Raw genomic sequence first — 18,066 nt, 5'->3', positions numbered from 1 at the left:
TATTATGGTAGGCTGACATTTCCTTTGTACTCATTTGTTTTCTCTCTCTCAACAAAAAGACTCTGTTCAGTCTTCATCTTCCCATAGCTCTGGCATCAAATTTGGACAATTAAGCCTAGTGCAGCATTCCTCCTCTTTCTAAAATTACATTTGGAGATAGAGTTTTGTTGCTTTGATCCAGAAATGCTCATCAGAGGGACTCTTGCTGCAGACTGTGAGCAGGAGAGATCAGTGTGAGAGCTGCTGGGAAACCCTGCCTCCACTGCAAAGTTCAGCCTGACTTTGGGGGGTTTTTATCAGGGTGTCCACCCTGAATTCTCTGTCCTCAGACAGTTTAAATGTGGCTGATCCAGACCCCCAGCCCTCAAGAACAAGTAATTCTGCTTCTATTGGCCTCAGGGCTCAATAAATTAATGTTTAAAGCTATCCAAGATATTAAACTTCTGCATCTGAAACACTATCAGCTAAGTTTAGCACGGTGTAGGAGAGTGGGCTCCCCTCCACACCCCAAATCCTGCCAAAACTGCACATTCCCAGCTCTGAACTGCCATTACAGGGCTTGCAGCACTATTTTCAAATTATGCAACATGTTTTGCAAATTCCAGATCAGCTGATAAAGCACCAACATGTAAAGCTGAGCAGTCTCCCTGCTGGACACAGCACAGAGAAGGAACCATATAATGCAATTACAACACTCTGAGAGCTCTGTAATTACATTCCAAGTCAACACTTTGGCTAATTTTACCTCCATCATCACCTTGAACACTTTCAGCCACAAAACCCCAGCAGCCTGTACCAGAATTAACCCCAGATCTGGTATTATATATTATATATATTTAATATATATAATAGATAATATATATTACATATATTATATGTATGTAATATATATAAAATCGATGCACATTATTATATATATGTGATAATTAATATATATTATACATATAATACATAATATACAATATATACCATCTACAATATATAATATATGATAAAAAATATATAATAAACAATATAAAATAAACAATATATAATATATAATATATAACAGATTTTATATTATATTTTATTTTATACATATAATTATATCATTATATATATAATTTATATATTGTATATAAATTATATATAAAATGTAGATATGATATATATGATATATATTTTATATATAATTATATATTATATAGATTATATATAAATATATATAATATGTATATTTATATATTTATATATAATATATTATATATTATATATTATATAATTATATATTAAATTTTTATTATATATAATATAATATATTAAATTTGTATATATAATATATACAATTATATATAATATATTATATAATATATTATATAATTATCTATATTATGTATAAAATTTAATATATATTTTAAAAAATATATATTTTTATATATATTATATCTTTTCCATGCCAGTGTCAGCCCTAGGTGAGCACCCAAGCCTCCAAATGAGCATTTGCTCTGGTTGAGGGCAGGCTGGCTGCTGTGCTCTAGGACCCAACTGTTTTCCTTGCACAATCCATTCTGGGATGTGTTTTAAATCAGAACACAGGCCTAATGATCAGTTAGTTCCTTTATTAAATTGGAATTTGAACTTTTGGCTAATAAAATTTAAGAAAAGCATGTTTTAGCCACCTGTGACAAGCAGGGAACAAAGCGCCCAACGTGCACTTGGCCCCCACCCTGTGGCACTCACTGAAAGGTCACAGCAAGAAGCCATTTTCCAGCTTCACCAGCTGAACTTGTAAAATTGGGGCAGGGTAAAAATATACACTGTTTTACACACACAAAAAAGAGAGGTTATTCACTCAATAAAAGTATTCTGAAACAGGAAGATTTTTATCTCAGTAAAACAAAGAAGTTTAAACTGCAGGAGAAATTGAGGTAGTTTTGAAAAGATTTTTAACCATTAAACTTCTGTAATTGCAGGAAGAACTTCTGAATGAAGAATGGGAATTAATAGCAATGTATTTATACAAACAAATGGGGACACCCCACTAATTACCAATAACTAAATAATTCTGGCATCCCACCTTCCTAGACTCAAAGTGCTTTTCAACTCCCAAGTTTCACCTGAAAAACTCTGGAGCCCCGCTCTGTAATCCAAAACCATCACTGAGGTGCTCTTCACTTAGAACTTTTTGCCATTTGATCACAGGAGCCATCAGGAAATCTCGCTGTTTCCCTCTTACTACACAGTTTCATTAAAAAGAAAAAAAGAACATCTATTTATAGGTGAGCAGCTCTTCAATTAACTAATACCTGGGCAAACAAAGGCTACATGACTTCAGAGCAAGACATGGACACAACACAGGGTTGAGAACTGGATATGTGCTCCTTCTGTGAAGGATGGAGCTGCCCCAGGGTCGCAGTGGGAAGGGAAATATTCCAGCAATGAAGATTTCCTTCCCTGGCTTTTCCACAGGTCTGTTTTGCACATAAAGGTCTTGTACAGTTGCCACCCTGAGACAACACCACAGCGGCCTACATGGTCCAGCAGGTACTAATTAGGGAGCATGTTCTGTCAACACTTTCTTGCTCTTCTTCCATTAATTGATCATCCTGCCCAATTAATACAATGCAACACAGGATTCTGGAATCCTTGGGATCCTTTACCTGGGAGAAGCAAGGATGAAGGGAAGAAACAGCCTCCCAAAAGGGTCACACTCATCCAGGACCTGCAGTGACAATAATACCACTGAGATGAGAGGTTAATTATGTCCCTACTAACTTGCTCTTGAGCCTAAGATTGTTTTTTATCTAAGAATAAAGACGAAAAGCAAAAAAAAAAATCCCAAGCCTACTTCATCTGGCAGGCTAGATTATGTTTAGATATGGTAACAGCTTATGGAAAGTAAGGGCTGCAGAATTAAACTCAGTTGACCATTAACAGCATATTTATCACCAGAATGTATGTGCTTAATGTTACCACTGCTAGGTACCACAGACCAGAAAATAAATCATGAACACACCCCAGCACACCAACCCCACCTCTGCACACAGGACAGGTGCCCCCAGAGCCAAACCATAAATCAGCATTTCATAAAAACTGCGAGAAATCAAACACACAGGGTTTTTTTGTTTTTTTTTTTTTTTTCCCCATTGATGAAACTGCACTGAAGACAGCAGAGAGAAAAAGCCAAGGACAAAGCAGCTGCCAAATACAACGCGCTACTGCCACCTAATGCTGGGCAGGGCACAGCAAAGCCCGGCTTTGTTCCTCTGCTCGGCCCCGGCCAAGGGCGAGCCACGAAGTTTCCTGGCCTTCTTCAATATTTGCTCCATCCCCGACAGCCTTCCTAAACTGGGCTGCGGGGATGGCAGCCTTTCTTGTACACAAAGCAAGGAAAAATAGGGGAAAAAAAAGGGAAAAAGAGGAAAAAAATGGGAAGAAAAAAGAAAAAAGAAAAAAAGTCTTCCTAAACTGAGCTGCTGGGATTGCGGGATTGCGGCCTTTCTTGTACACAAAGGGAGAAAAAAGTAGGGAAAAAAAAAGAAAAGAAAAAAAGAAAGAAAAAAGGAAAAAAGAGAAAAAATAGGGAAAAAGGAAAGAAAAAAAAATAAAGGAAAGGGAAAAAAAAAAAAGAAAAAGAAAAAAAAGAAAAAAAAAAAAAAAGTCTTCCTAAAAGGAATTGCTGGGATCGCCTATCCTGTACACAAAGCACAAAGCAAGAAAAAAATAGGAAAAAAAAGGGGAAAAAGGGAAAAAAGGAAAAAGGAAAGAAAAAAAAAAAAAAAAAGGAAAAAAGAAGAAATAAAAGAAAAAAAGAAAAAAAAGGAAAAAGGAGAAAAAAGAAAAGAAATAAAAAGTCTTTCTAAACGGAATTGCTGGGATCGCAGCCTTTCTTGTACACAAAGCAAGAAAAAAAATAGGAAAAAAAATTAAAAAAGGAAAAAGAAGGGAAAAAAAGGGAAACAGAGAAGAAAAAAAGGAAAAAGAAAGAAGGAAATAATAGAAAAAAGGAGAATAAAAAGGAAAAAAAAGAAAGAAAAAAAAGAAAAAGAAATGAAAAAAAGAAAAAAAAAGAAAAGAAAAAAAAAAGTCTTCCTAGGCTGAATTCCTGGGGTTGCAGCCTATCCTGTACACAAAGCAAGAAAAAATAGGAAAGAAATGAAAAAAAGAAAAAAGAGAAAAAAAAGAAAGAAAATAGAAAAAAGGAAAGAAAAAAAGGAAAGAAAAAAAGAAAAAAGAAAAGAAAAAAAGAGAAGAAAAAACAAGAAAAAACAAAAGAAAAAAGAATTTCTAAAAAGGAAAAGAAATTTAAAAAAGGAAACAAAAGGAAAGAAAATAACCTTCTGGCCAGAAATTCCCACTGTTACACACAACATACAGCACAGCACACCTACACCTTTGTCTGAGACAAATAAAATCCAGCAGAACAGAAATATTTCAGGTAACACTTTTGTTGCTATAGCTGTAACCATAAGGAGGTACTTGCTGTAATTCAAATATTTGCAGCAAAACATCCCCAAGACAGCACTCTGGAGGAAAAAGGAGTTTTCCCCATACATTTTAGTTACTCATTACCCACGGGATAAATTTGCAAGGAAACAACCACAGACTACCCAAATTGCTTAAACTACTTTCTTTTTAAACCGGCCAGAATTAAATGAAAAAAAAAAAAAAAAAGAAAAAAAAATTAGGATTAAATGTTCACAGCAATGTGCAACAGGTAAGCAGAACACAAAATGGGTGTTCACTGACAGCTGCACAGTGAAAACACAGGATGGGACTACCAATCCACTGCAGCAAACCCTTGAAATTACTGGAATCCTCAAAGTGCAATTAAAAAAACCCACAGACTAAATTACACTGTCACAAACTCATTAATGTCCACACTGGATTTCTTTTTTTTTTTTTTTTGAAGGTATCTTGCTTAAATATACTTAAAATGCATCTGCTTTTCTCATGGTTCTGTAGCATCACCCTGCTACTTTGAACTTCCACACTCTCTGCTACTTTAGAGCCCTTCAGAGCAAAAAAAATCAAGTGTAAAAGTTTCAGTTTCTATTGATGGAAAGGAATACCAACTGTTGTTTGTATAAACAGAAGAAAACAATTCTTTGGCTAATGAAAATGAGGAGAAAAACCAGAAGCCTTGATTACCAAAAGGTACATTTTTAGAAACAGACTCTCTTTCATTTTCTTCCCTTTCCATGGCTCCTTATTTTCCTATGAAGAGTGACCCAAGAGCTTTAAGAGGTACTTCAAAAAGCCCTTTGAAAGCTACACTAGACAGCAGAAGAAGAAAAAACAACAGAAAATCCATCAAAAACCAGCAAAGGAATGAAGGAGGAAAAAAACCACTTAAATTTACAGGAGTATAAAGGTAAAAATAGAAAGGGAATTTCAAATTTTTTTTAAATTTCTGGCTCCTATGCTCACAATTTACACCAATAATATCACTTTGAACAATGTTCTGTTGTTTAGGCATGGATTATTGTGGTCCTGCTCATATAATAACTCCAAACAAACAAATTGTTAGGAAAACAGTTTAGGCAAATACTACTTTCATGTGAACACAAACTCCCAAATCCTCTGTTTTATTATAGAAAAAAACCAAACAAAAACACAACAACCAAAAAACCCCAAAAACAGCAACAACAAAACCCAAAAACCAAAAAGACAAAGAAACCACTCCAGAAAAAGTACTCTGATACCCACAGCTACATATCAGTATTCCAAACCAAAATGTCCCATTCATTTTCCAGTTCTTTTGGAATACCTGAAAACACCCTCATAGATTTAAGAGGTCAGATTTAAGCATAATGCAAAATAATCCAAGTCAAAGCACAAAGCACAATTTTCTGTACTGGCCCCCTGCCCCAGTCACACACTCAGTATTCCAAACCAGAGTGTCCCATTCATTTTCCAGTTCTTTTGGAATACCTGAAAATACCCTCACAGCTTTAAACAGAATGCAAAATAATCCGAGTCCCCAAGGTACTTCAGCTGCAGAGTACAGGACTTTTAAAAAATTAGTTATTAGCAACCATAACTCCAACACTTGCACACCAAGGTTTTGATTTTTTTGTTTTCTTGAAACTGTTTCTTTCAGCTTTCCCCATCTCTGAGAGCAATGTAGAATCCATCCCCACAGGGTTTGAAGCCATTTGAGATCTCAAAATAACAGGTTTGGCCCTTGTTGAATTATAACATTTAAAATGGACATAAAAAGCTAATTATTAACAGAATTTACTCAGTTGTGAAAACCAGTATTAAAAAAACAAAAACCAAAAAACAACCCAAAACACAAGAGAAAGAAACCTCTAACAACAGAAGCCATAAATAAAAGTGAGCATTATTTCAAGAATTCATAGCCACAGTGACAGAACAATTCCAAACATAGCTTATGGAATCACACCCAATTAGAAATTAGTTTGTATTGGATTTATTCATAGGCTTGAAGGACGTGTTGCTACCTTGACTGATCACTAGTTTGGTGTTCATTTAACTTCTGATTTGATACTTGATTTGGCAAATTCCTCCATTTACAGCAAGGGAACAACTTTGGCAGCATGTCCCCACAACGCTGCAGGGACACACTTTGAGGGGGAATCCAGGATATCCAGAATATTCTGCTCACTCACCAGCATTCACCACTGACCTCTGGGACACTGGTATTTCATAAAGCTCCATCTAGGCAGTCTCAGCCTTTACACAACTGCCCCATTTCAGAAGGGAACAGGCAAGAGAGGGAGGTGGAAAGACAAAGTCAAAGCTCAGCACAGGTCAGCAGTAAGGAATAATCCCAGTTTGCATCCCCTGAGTTTCAACAGCAACATTTCCAGTGGGGGATTTAACCCTTTTCTTAATCCAAAGATGGGGCAACTGAAAGGTGTTTTAAAAACTTTTATTCCCTTTTCAGACTCATGAGAAGGGTGAGACAATACAGATGTTACAATTCACACTATCACAATCAGAAGCCAATTATTTCCTAATTACAAAACACTGTAAGTGTTTCTTGGCTTCTCAGTTTTAGCCACACCAATGCTGTAAATGCCTTAAATCCAACCATCTAAAATGCATCATTCATAGTTCTATTTCTCCAGAGTATCTAGTTTTATTTGCAAGGCCATCCTTTGAAACTTGTTTGTATTTCCATTTCCCTCTCAGCAATGTCTGTCCGATTCCATGGCATTTCTAAGTCACCATTTCTATCTCCAGGTTTGCATACAGATGCACACTTTGGGAGCTTTCAGAATTCCCTACAAACCCATTTCCCACATTCCAGGAGCCAGAGTTTCACTGGGAGAATCCTCCCAAGCCCATCTTTGGCACTGCCAAGCCTGGATTGCTCTGACAGAAGGCAAGAACCTCTTAAAAGAGCTGAGTTCCTGCCCAGCCTCTCCTCAAACACCTCAGTAGTTACTACCTCATGTTCTGCCAAGGAAAGAAAAATGTTTTTAGCTAAGATGCTGCACAGCAAACTCATTCATCTTTGCCTTCTCTGACTCTTATAGACATTCTTAGGTCATAAATCCAAGCAAAACAGAGTGAAATTTTTCATTATTGACAACGTAGTAGGAATAACAATGAGGGGTCAAGTTGGACAACACTCAGTCAACAGCTGACAACTGACTCTTCAGCCTTGAAACATCACTTTTAATTTACTGAAAATTAAATGACAACGAGTTTATCCAAATGACTGGCAGAGCACAAAAAGCTGAACTGTTTTTCTAGAGCAATAAGCTACCCACAAAGTATCCTACAAAGTATCCTATCCTCACTTCTGCATTAAATCAGCTCCATGAGCTCATGTCTGCCGAGCATTTGAGCTCAGTGGGAGATGAGGAAGCATTTCTGATGCACTGAGGCCACCAGAAGATGGAGGATGGGACAGTTACATCATTCAGATGGGGATTTTCTGATCTCAAGTGTGAAAAGATGGAGGAAAGAAGGAACATGAGAATGTGTTGCTTAAACAACATAATAATTTTATTATGTATTTCAAACAGAAGACAAAATTAGACACATTTATTTAAATAATAAAAAACCCAACAAGTCCCCCAAACACTGAATTTTACAGGTTAGTACATCCCAGGACAATATTTGAAAAAATAATAACTATCTGAGTTTCAACACAAACATGATCAATTTTGTTTAACAGCCATAAGAGATCCCTATATAAACACAGCCATTGCAACATGATTGATTCTACCCTGAACTTTTCTCACCCTTCAGACCATTGTTCTGCACTTAGACCTTCTTTAAATAACTGACCTGGTGCTTAAAATTTCTGAAGTGGGCTCCTGAATGCATGGTCTGATTTGGAAATGCTGAACAGCTCAAGGTGCTCTTGACTGTGGCTGCTCAAACATCAGAACAACAGAACATTTGTGATATAAAAGCTTTATGCTGCTCTTTGTAGCCTCCTTCTTTGTGCTTTAATTAGTATCTTTTTCTCTGTGATTTTGATTTCAAACAGCTCTCATTAGAAATGAGATAAAAGGCCCACTGCACAATATAAAATTACTTAAATATGTCTTCAAAATGCTGGAAGAACATTTGCAAGTGTTAAAGAAATAGCTATATGGCATTTAAAAAACCACTCAAGATTTTATTTTTGATCAGAATTTGTATTTTATACTGATTCAGGACATAGTGAATATTTGTGAGTATTGAGCACCTATCACAAAAAGTCTACCAAACAGAGTATAGATCCTTTTTTTAATATATGTTACAATGAGTAACTGACATAACCAGGGCACAAAGTGTTCAAGAGAGGTATCAGATTCCTCTGCAGAGCACAATGACATCAAAGGCCAAGTACATACTGGCCAAATCTCCCATTTCAATTGCCTGGTGCCCATTCTGTTGTGTATGAACCATAAATCTACGGAGGGTGAGGTACCAGAAGCTGCTCATTATAACAAATGAACTGTAGACAATAACCCTGTAAGTAAACAGATTAAATTTAGAAATAAATAATAAAAAAACCTAACATTACTTTCACAACTGGCCGAAGTACCTGAATAAGCAATGCACTATTTACTTGTTGGCTTATTTGGTTTTCACATTCTATGTAAGTTAAAGACAAAACTTCTGCAGGGATATTCACACCTCAGCCACTTGTTAAAATTCACCTGCATCTTTAAAAAATCATTACACATTACAGTGTGAACCAAACATAAACCAGCACCAGAATCAGGTGAATAAATCACACAAGTCATAGTTAAACAGCAGCAGGCCATGACCTGGCTAATGAAGCTGTTGGAATTAGTGATTTCTCTAGCACTGAGCTTCACTGGGCACTACCTACACTGACAATCAAATCCTCAAGTTGAAAATATGCCCCTTCTTTTTATTCAAGTGGTAATTAGGAAATGGGATGTAGAGAACAGCTCAGAGTAAATCCACCCTGAGCATTGAAACAATAGTCCTTTGTATCAAACTTGATGCTTATCTTTTTCTCTGTAGCTATTAGATTAACTCCACTGAACTTGTTCTGTTTATGTTGTCAAATTACAAATCCATTTTCTACCAGTTAGGTAAAGTTAGAGTTAGCTAAGCATGATGATCTGTTAAACACTTCTAACAAGTGTGCTGCTATTCAAATAAAAAAATAAAAACCTGCCCAAGGGTATTGAAAGGGGAATACTTACACCGCCTGAATCTCATGGAAAGCATTATTATCAGGCTTCCAATACAAAACTCAAAGTTTTTTTATTTTTAAGCTTCAAATTCTCAACTTAAACTCAGCATGAAGCTCCTCAGTGGGCAGGTCCTTTCAGGAGTAATACTGAATTTACCTTGCAACAAACATGAAAAGAACAACCACAAAAAAAGGACAAGCAGCTCTTTAGCTTTACATATATGACACCCTCTGCATTTCTTGTGATTGCAGAATTGAGGTGAGTACAGAAATCAGTAACAGAGTTTTTACTCTCCAGAAAGTCACGTCTTTGCTTTAAACATGTTCCATGCAATAAACTCTTGAAGTAATTTTGCCTCATTAAATGGAATTTCTATTCATTTCCTTGTTTTCTGTTGCTGAGAGTCATTCTCACCTGTGCCTGATGCTCTATTTGCAAATCTTCTCCTCTTTCAAACAGATCAAGTGAGCACCTTAACACTTGGTATTTATACACACACACACCCCACCCCTTTTGATAAAAAAGACAATCTTTGTAACACTCTGTGTTAAGTGGCACATATTTGTAAGTGGTACATATATTTTATTTCCTTACCATATTAAAAATAAGAGCTTCTTGCTGCTGCCTGCTCAAATTACATGGATTTTCTTTAAGATTAGGGCACACATTGTAGCAGCAGCATATAATTTTCTTGCACAATAATTTTTTTCCAGTTGAAAGGTATCCTATAATATCATCAGCATCAACAGGAACAGACACCTGATTTTCAGCTAGACAAAGCTTATGTGTTTGGTGACTTTATTCCTGGTGAAAAGCAGTTTTCAGATATAAAGCAGCTACATAAAAATTCAAAAACAATCTGACAACTTATTCTTTGACAACACAGTGCTAGACCAAAAGGAAATGCAAAAATTGTGCCAAAAATAAGATGAGGGGAGGGGTGTGTGTGTGTGTGTGTGTGTGTGTATGTCCCCTGGATGTCTTATTTCTGTTGCTCTAATTTTATCTTCTGTTGATTTTATAAATGGAACATAAGCACTGCCTTTCCTAAAAGCTGAATGGATTCCTTAAAAAAACCAAGCACAGAGCACAAAACCCATTCATCCATTTAAGAAATCACCTTGTTGAAACCAACATGTATGTGGCTGTGGATCCCAAATATCCCAAACCCACCAGCATGTTCTGAAGACAGAAGATTAAAGGCCTACTCCTACCACTTCAGCATGATCTTAATTTTCAGAATTTGCTGGATTCCTTTCAGAGAATGGGAACTACAAGTCTTCTGTGCCTCAGAAAGCATTTCAGCATGAGTTTGTAAGAGCCAGCCAAGGAATCTCTGCTGGTTTCAAAGCACTCCCTTGCAGTTTTTCTCCTTTCAGAATTACTGCCTGGAGCTTTGTGCCAGAGTTTGAACCTGCATACACAGAAGTTTTATCTTCTTCTAAAAATAAACTTTATATAGAACTCATAATGGCCCAATGCATCTTGTGCCCCAAAGTCTGTCATCTTCAGCTGCTACTGATCCTTACAGTATTAGAGAATCAAGATGATCCACTTATCAGAGTCACCTAAGTACACAAGAACTGTTAGAAAAAAAATTAAGTCTCAAGGAAATTTTATAAGATACTTAAATAATTAGAAGGTGTGGCAGGAAAAAAAATCCCTAGTTTTAGCCCAAACTCATTTTCTATATCAAATTAATACTGTTCTTAAGGACTGAACTGATAATATCTATAGTAAAATAATTCACTTGCATATATGTTGTGACCTGACCATATTAAAAAAATGTATTTTAAGTGCAGTAAAGAAAAATATATTCACTCTAGTAGAGTGTCTATGTACAGTTTTGTTCTGGCTTATTAACTGTTTCCATCCTCAATTAGTTAGAATTAATAAAAAGGGGTTTGTTTTCAAAAATTCACCAGTTTTACACAAATTTGCCCTGATGAAATCATTCTTACAATGCTACAATTTGATAACTCTTAATTGTGTACTACTTTGTATTATGAAGGTCAATCCTGAGATTTAGCTGCAATTATAGTCATGTTTTGGATGACATATGGCAAGACCTCCAACTCTTTTTAGCTCTGGAAATTTTACATCTGCCTGTTCCTTCAAGATGCTAAGCATACATGTGTTGACAAATACAGAAAATAGCAGATGGCAAAAAGCAAATGCTCACCATGGAGCACTGGGGATCACTTGAAAAAGGCCTGGACTCAGAGATTTGCCATTTTTATTTTAACAGCAGAATTATGTTTTAAAAGAAATTCCACCATCTCTTCTGCTTGATGCCAAGTGTGATCAGAATATTCATGATTACAGAATCAATGTCATATGAACTGCAGCTGGTATCCAACCTGCAAGTTGCTTTGCAAACCTTTGGATTTAAGGCTATAAACACAGAGGAGATGAACTTCTGCAGCTACATAAAAATTGGAAACCATTCTGCACCGACCATCAAATTTGACATGGAATCTTCTATTGCAATCTGCTATTCCAGCTTCTAAAAAGCTGCAAGCAGTGCTTGGCAATGGCAGTGCCACTTGTACCACCCTCAGGAGAGAGCCCAAGGAGCAGCTGGGCACTTGGAGAGGAGGTGCCACCACACTTTGGGGAGCAGAGAGTGACTCCACCTGAAAGAACACAGAAGGTGACACAAAAGGTCCAGCCAGGGCTGAATTCTCACTAACAGGGAAAAGTGAATGACCAGGGAACAGCACCAGGATAAAACCACCATTCAGCAACACTCCCTAAGAAATCCAGTATTTGCAAGTCCACAGCTCAGAAACCCCAGAGAACATGCCCTGTGTTAACATTTCTGTCTTAACATGCCATGGCAGACTTTCAGCAAAGTCTTACCATTTTTCCAACCATGGAACCTCTGAGGCACCTTCCCACTGTAACTAAGAGAAGATATGTGCTGTGCCCTCCAGTCTCTCCTACAGCCCATGGAGGTGCATAAAAGCCTTGGTATTCTCATGCTTTAAGGAGCCCAGAGTGACTGGGGAGTGCTGCATGAGGATGGAGAGCATCAAGCAGAGCCTCTAAGAGTTCAGCTAAAAGGAAAAGATGAGCACAGACAGGACAGATGGTAACAAGCACAGACAGGCAGCAGATCTGCCTTGGGAAAACACCTACAAGTAACCATCAGTAAACATCTCTTTTTAGTCAGAGGGATCCATCACAGACACCAAAAGAAAAACAGAAAGAAGTATCTTCGCTTTCTCTGCCATTTCTCACTGACTTTTCAAATGAAGAGCACTAACCAAGCAGGTTGGAAATACACAGTGCTAAAGAAATGCTTGTGTATTAAACCAATACTTTAATCTTCTGAAACTAGAATTAGAGAAGTAGACACACAGCTGGAAACTTTGCTAATTCTGGCTTCATATACCCCAAAACAATGACATGAAATGACACTGAAGTACAGTTCCATAACACAACTTAAAAAAACTTCATACAAGAAAGGGACTATGAAAGTTTCACTACTGTAACAGCTCTGAACAACACCTGTCATTTTAAATCCATTATTAGACATTATTTCATAGGCAAATACATATATTAATTCCATTACAGTATTCAGTTTAAATTAGCCCCATCTGGACACAAGAGGTATTTTACACTATGGTCTTCTGACCACCATTAGGAACAAACAGACCTTTACTCATCTTTTACTCACATTTTCCAGCAATTCAATAGAACAAAACCATTAGGAGGTCCAAAAAACAATGATTTCTATTCAAAATAGAACTAAGAAACTTGGCTTCCAAAGCCCTCTCCTAAGTTAGGACAATCAAAGTTTAATAGTGAGAAGCAAAGGATTTATGCCCAGAATCTGCACACAAACATCTTGCCAGGTGCAGGACTTAGACTAAGTACAACAGTCAGTTTCAGGTAAAGAAAAAAGCTCACAGGAGGCACTGAGAAGGAGGAGATGTACACCAGCAAATCCAGCTGAAGAATACCAAGATGCATCAAATTGGAACATACTGGTGAAATGACCAAACTTTAAAACTGTTTTTATTGTGGTTAGAAATAAAAATTAACAACCTTCCCTCCAAACCCATGAATTTACTTCAACTCGTAACAAAACTCAGTCTCCTGGTCATTTGCATTCTCTTTACCTCCCTTAAAATTCCCAGCTTCTTATCACATTCATTTTGGCACTTCAAACCACCTCAGATCTGCCTTGCACGTGCTCCAACAAATACCCTGCCAATACTGGCAGCCTAGCTAGCAGCTTCCTCCAGAAAAGGGAGTTTTTCCTATAAAACTCAGATCTGCTTGCCTTTCTTCCTCTCTACTAAGTCACCAGCTTTTAAAAAACAGGAATTTAGTTACCTTGGGAATTCTATCTGTCTATCAAGTTCAGCTGAAAAGAGTCAACAGTACCAAAAAAGATACTTCACTTTCCTCAGAAATCCAAGGCAGAGCACTTTTTCAGCAAAATGCCTGAATCCAAGGGAGGGAATACAACAGAATAACCAAGAATCACACACAATAATAATCGGGTAAAGCTCTGAGATTCTCATGGACAAATAGCAGCAGCGCAGAAAAAAAATAGGGGAATTCACAGAATGTGAAGTCTTGAAGCATGACCAAGAATACAACTCCACAAAACCTTATCAGAAGCTTTCCAATAAAATTAACATATTTTCCTCCTATTCATTTTTTATTTCATTACTGCTGACTATCAGAAAAGAAACTTCTTTGTTTGCTTTGCATCTGGTCTTTGTGTACTTGAGGATTGCATCTGATCAATCACAAAAACTGTAAAAACAAACCCCCAATTATTACTTTATTGGTTTATAAAAATGTCTTCGGTGTATTGTTGGAAACCTGAATGCTGAGAATTTCAGAGTTTCTGTGCTGAAAGGCACAGATCCTCAAGAGAACACTGCATTTGACCTGAGGCTGTGGAGAAGCTTCCAAAATGGAATGACAGAACTGGGATTGTGGGTGTGGAGTTTGAATAGAAGTGTGTGATATCACAGAGGGGAAAACTTAAGAGTTTAAGGGTTTAGAATATAGTAATATATATAAAGGAAGATGGAGGTTTTAGGGTGCAGGCTGGTCCTTCTTCTGCACCTTCTCCTCCATAGGTTTGGGTGGTTTTGTGTAATTGGATAAAAAAGTCCACATTGTGTGGTTGGTTATTGGATTAAAAGTAAAAATAATTTAGGTGTCATTTCTTAATTGGACAGTTTATCCTTAAAAGGCCTTGTAGAGAGGGAGATGCAGCTCCATTTTTAGTTTGTTAGAGCGAAGTGCTGTAGAACTCACAGTTTGTGAGACTGTAGAATAAGAACCCATAAACATCTGAGTCCAGACACAAAATACCTTCTCACATATTTAATCCTGACCTTGGCACAAAAGAAGCAAAGAATCCATCAGTGTATCCCAAAGATCAAATACATAAATCAGTGTATCCCAAAGCTCAAATCCAGCCTTACCAACAAAGCAAGTTTTTGGTATTTCCTTTTGAGTTCTGCTGGGCTGTCTGAAGGTTTGGCCCCCAGGACCTTGTACCAGTCCTTGTGCTCCATCCTCCCCAGGGCCATGGCCTGATGGGTTTGCAATCCCTTCCTCAGCACTGCCTTAGGAAATCAGATCCATGAAATCACAACCTGGAAGAGAAAGAGAAAAAGCAAAAACAAGGGTATGGCAAACTGCAGGATGTCAGAATTGACTGTTCCCCTCAAGCACCTCTACACCATGATGTGAGAACTATTGTGCAAAAAAAGTTAAATTCATGTGGCCATTCCATCCCACAGCCTGTCAAATGTGAAATCTTGTGTTTCCTATCCAAGTGCCTCAGAATATCTTTCTTTAAAAATCATTTTGTGTGTAAAATGAACTGCTTAGAAACACCCCAGGTTACAGACACACCTTTTACACAGACACTTTTCAGAGCAAACTTTTGACTTTGAAGCAATACCGTACTTAACACATAAAAACATAAACTACATAAAAGTGTGACATTTTTGAAAATGGGAATAATATCCATGCAAGAAGACACAAGAAAAGGTGTGTGTTTGTTTTCACAAAATGAATTTTTCTTCATCCTGCTGAGTAAGAAGTCAACTTTCTTAAAGCAGGAGAGCACATAAAAACAGATAAACAGAAACGAACCAAAACATATCAGGTTAGCACAGGTCACTAAGCAAAACCTAACCAGCAGTGTGGGTATCAATTTTGGCCATCTTTCACCAAATTAATGACTCAGAAAGGAAAAAAAATAACAAACCAGCAAAAAGAAGTGCCAGTAATAGAATGGCAATGCTTGAGCTTCACTCTGATTCTTAGGAATCCCAAGAACACTGCCAGCAGGCAAGAGCTTTGTAAATCTACAAATATTTTTGTAAATACACAAAGACATAAACTTTAAGGAATTTAGAGATTTTGGGGAGCTAAGATTTTAGTTAGAGATAAGCTTTATTGGAGTTAATTAAAATAAATGGCTAGACCTTGAAGAAGCTGGGTTTATGATGAGGAATATAGAAACTGATAAATAGCTTTTAGGCACTCAAGACAATTGTAGGCCTCTGTTCTGAAACCAGCTGAAGACTGGGAATGGGAGTCCTACTAAGGGTTCATTTGTCATATTTGCATTGTAAAGGCAGAAAGGTCAGAATGAGGAAGACTTCAATTACTTCCCCATTTTGGGGCCCCTCCCCATGACAAAGACAACCGACCCATTTCAAGGAACAAACTGTGCATGCTTTATGGCTTTGGAACTAATTTCAATACAAAGCAGGGAATGGGATGTACCAAAGTTATGAATATGCATTTCTATTCTGGGTATTCAGTACTTGTACAGATAAAAGGACTCTGTAATCACCTGTAAATTGCGGTGTGTATTTGGGAGTAATCTTGCAATAAACACACACTTTCTAACTTTAAACTGTTAGAGAGTCTTGGTCTGTCACAGCTGGATATCAGTTCTAGATCAACATCCATATTTTCTTAATAAATCACTATAACCAGAAATTAATTCTGAAACAACAACAAAAAAACAGGTTTGGGTTGGTTTTTTTTGTTTGTTTGTTGTTTTGTTTTTTTTTTTTTTTTTTTTTTGCTTTTTTTTTTTCCCCACTTCAGCACTAAAACTGCTTCCTGGTGCAGGGCACAGCGCCACGGGGCAGGGGCCAGCACAGCGGGGCAGGGGACATGGGGTAGGGGACAGGACCATGGGGCAGGGGACAGCGCCACGAGGCAGGGGACAGCACCATGGGGCAAGGAACATGGGGCAGGGTACAGGACCATGGGGCAGGGGACAGCAGCGCGGGGCAGGGGACAGCACAGCGGGGCAGGGGACAGCACCGCAGGGCACAGCGCCGCGCTCCCGTCCTGCCCGCCCCGGGGCCGCGCTCTCCGGCACCGCTCCCCCACAACCGCGGCGGGCGGCACCGGGGAGGCCCGGCCCAGGCCGCGGCCTCGCGCACCGCTGCCGGAGCCCTCCCGCCGCCCTTCCCCGCAGCTCCGCAATCCCCCCCGGCCCAGCCCGGTTCGGTTCGGTTCGGACCCCCCGGTCCCTCCCCGGCCCCGCGGCCGCCCCGCGCTCCCACCTGCCTCGCACTATCCATGGCAGCGCACGCCTACCTCGTCCGGCGGGAAACACCCTGCTCTCCCTCGCGGCGCTTCACGCCTTGCAGCTCGGCCGGCGCCGCCTCGGTTGTTTCCCGCCGGGCAGTAGTGGCGCCGCACCGGCAGGAAGTGCGGCCTGACGCGTCTCCATGGCGACCGTGCCTCCCTCAGCCCGGCCCGGCCCGGCCCGGCCCTGTGCTGCTCCGGCCCCGCCGCCTCCCCCGCTCCGGCTGCCGGGGCTTCGGGCCCTGGAGGCACCGTCCTGTTCCCCTTCGCTCGCTCGGAGAGCCGCAGAGCCGCTCTCCCCGCAGGGACTCCGCCTCCCGCCCGGCCCCGCAGGCGGAGCGCGGCAGCCCGGCCCGCTGGCCTTGGATCGGAGCGGGGCCGTGGTTTCTTCGTTCTGTGGGGTGTTTGTGCTGAAGGAGAAGGAAGAAGGTGATCTTGGTGAAAAAAATCAAGCTCTGGAAGCAGGTTTTTTATGATGTAAAGACTTTTTCTCATTAGAAACATACAAGAAACCACAAAGGGCCTTAACACCCCCAGCCCGCCCCTAAAAATACGAAAACAGTGCAAATAAATCCTATGACCACCACAAAAAACCAAACAAACAAAAACCTAAAACCCCCATCACAAACACCAAAACCCCACCCCATAACAAACAAACAAATAAAACCCACAAGAAAAACAAAAAAACAAACAACCGCCAAAAAAACCCAAAAACCCTGCCACAAACACCAAAAACCCAACCCCTAAACAAACAAACAAAACACCCAAGAAAAACAAAAAAAAAAAACACCCAAAAAAACCCCCCAAACACCACCACAAACACCAAAAACCCAACCCCTAAACAAACAAA

General features: G+C 38.9%; 1 protein-coding gene across 4 annotated transcripts in view; it reads right to left on the bottom strand.

The window, feature by feature from the left end:
- Nucleotides 1-17,316, bottom strand: part of DNAJC24 (DnaJ heat shock protein family (Hsp40) member C24) — a 33,600-nt gene extending 16,284 nt beyond the window's left edge. The window contains exons 1-2 of one of the 4 annotated variants that reach the window (XM_063160552.1): nt 17,226-17,316; nt 15,077-15,250 (exon numbers count right to left, since the gene is read on the bottom strand). In XM_063160552.1, coding sequence (XP_063016622.1) covers nt 15,077-15,184 — 108 coding nt within the window. In that variant the 5' untranslated portion in view covers nt 15,185-15,250; nt 17,226-17,316. Of the gene's footprint in view, nt 1-15,076; nt 15,251-16,464; nt 16,646-17,191 lie in introns of those variants that run through there. The other 3 variants (XM_063160550.1, XM_063160551.1, XM_063160549.1) reach the window with 3 other exon arrangements.
- Nucleotides 17,317-18,066: the final 750 nt, after the last annotated feature.

This window comes from Melospiza melodia, chromosome 6, assembly GCF_035770615.1.
Source record: "Melospiza melodia melodia isolate bMelMel2 chromosome 6, bMelMel2.pri, whole genome shotgun sequence".
Classification (NCBI taxonomy): domain Eukaryota; kingdom Metazoa; phylum Chordata; class Aves; order Passeriformes; family Passerellidae; genus Melospiza; species Melospiza melodia.
Note: the sequence above shows the minus strand (reverse complement) of the source record. Positions and strands in the feature narration are given on the sequence as shown.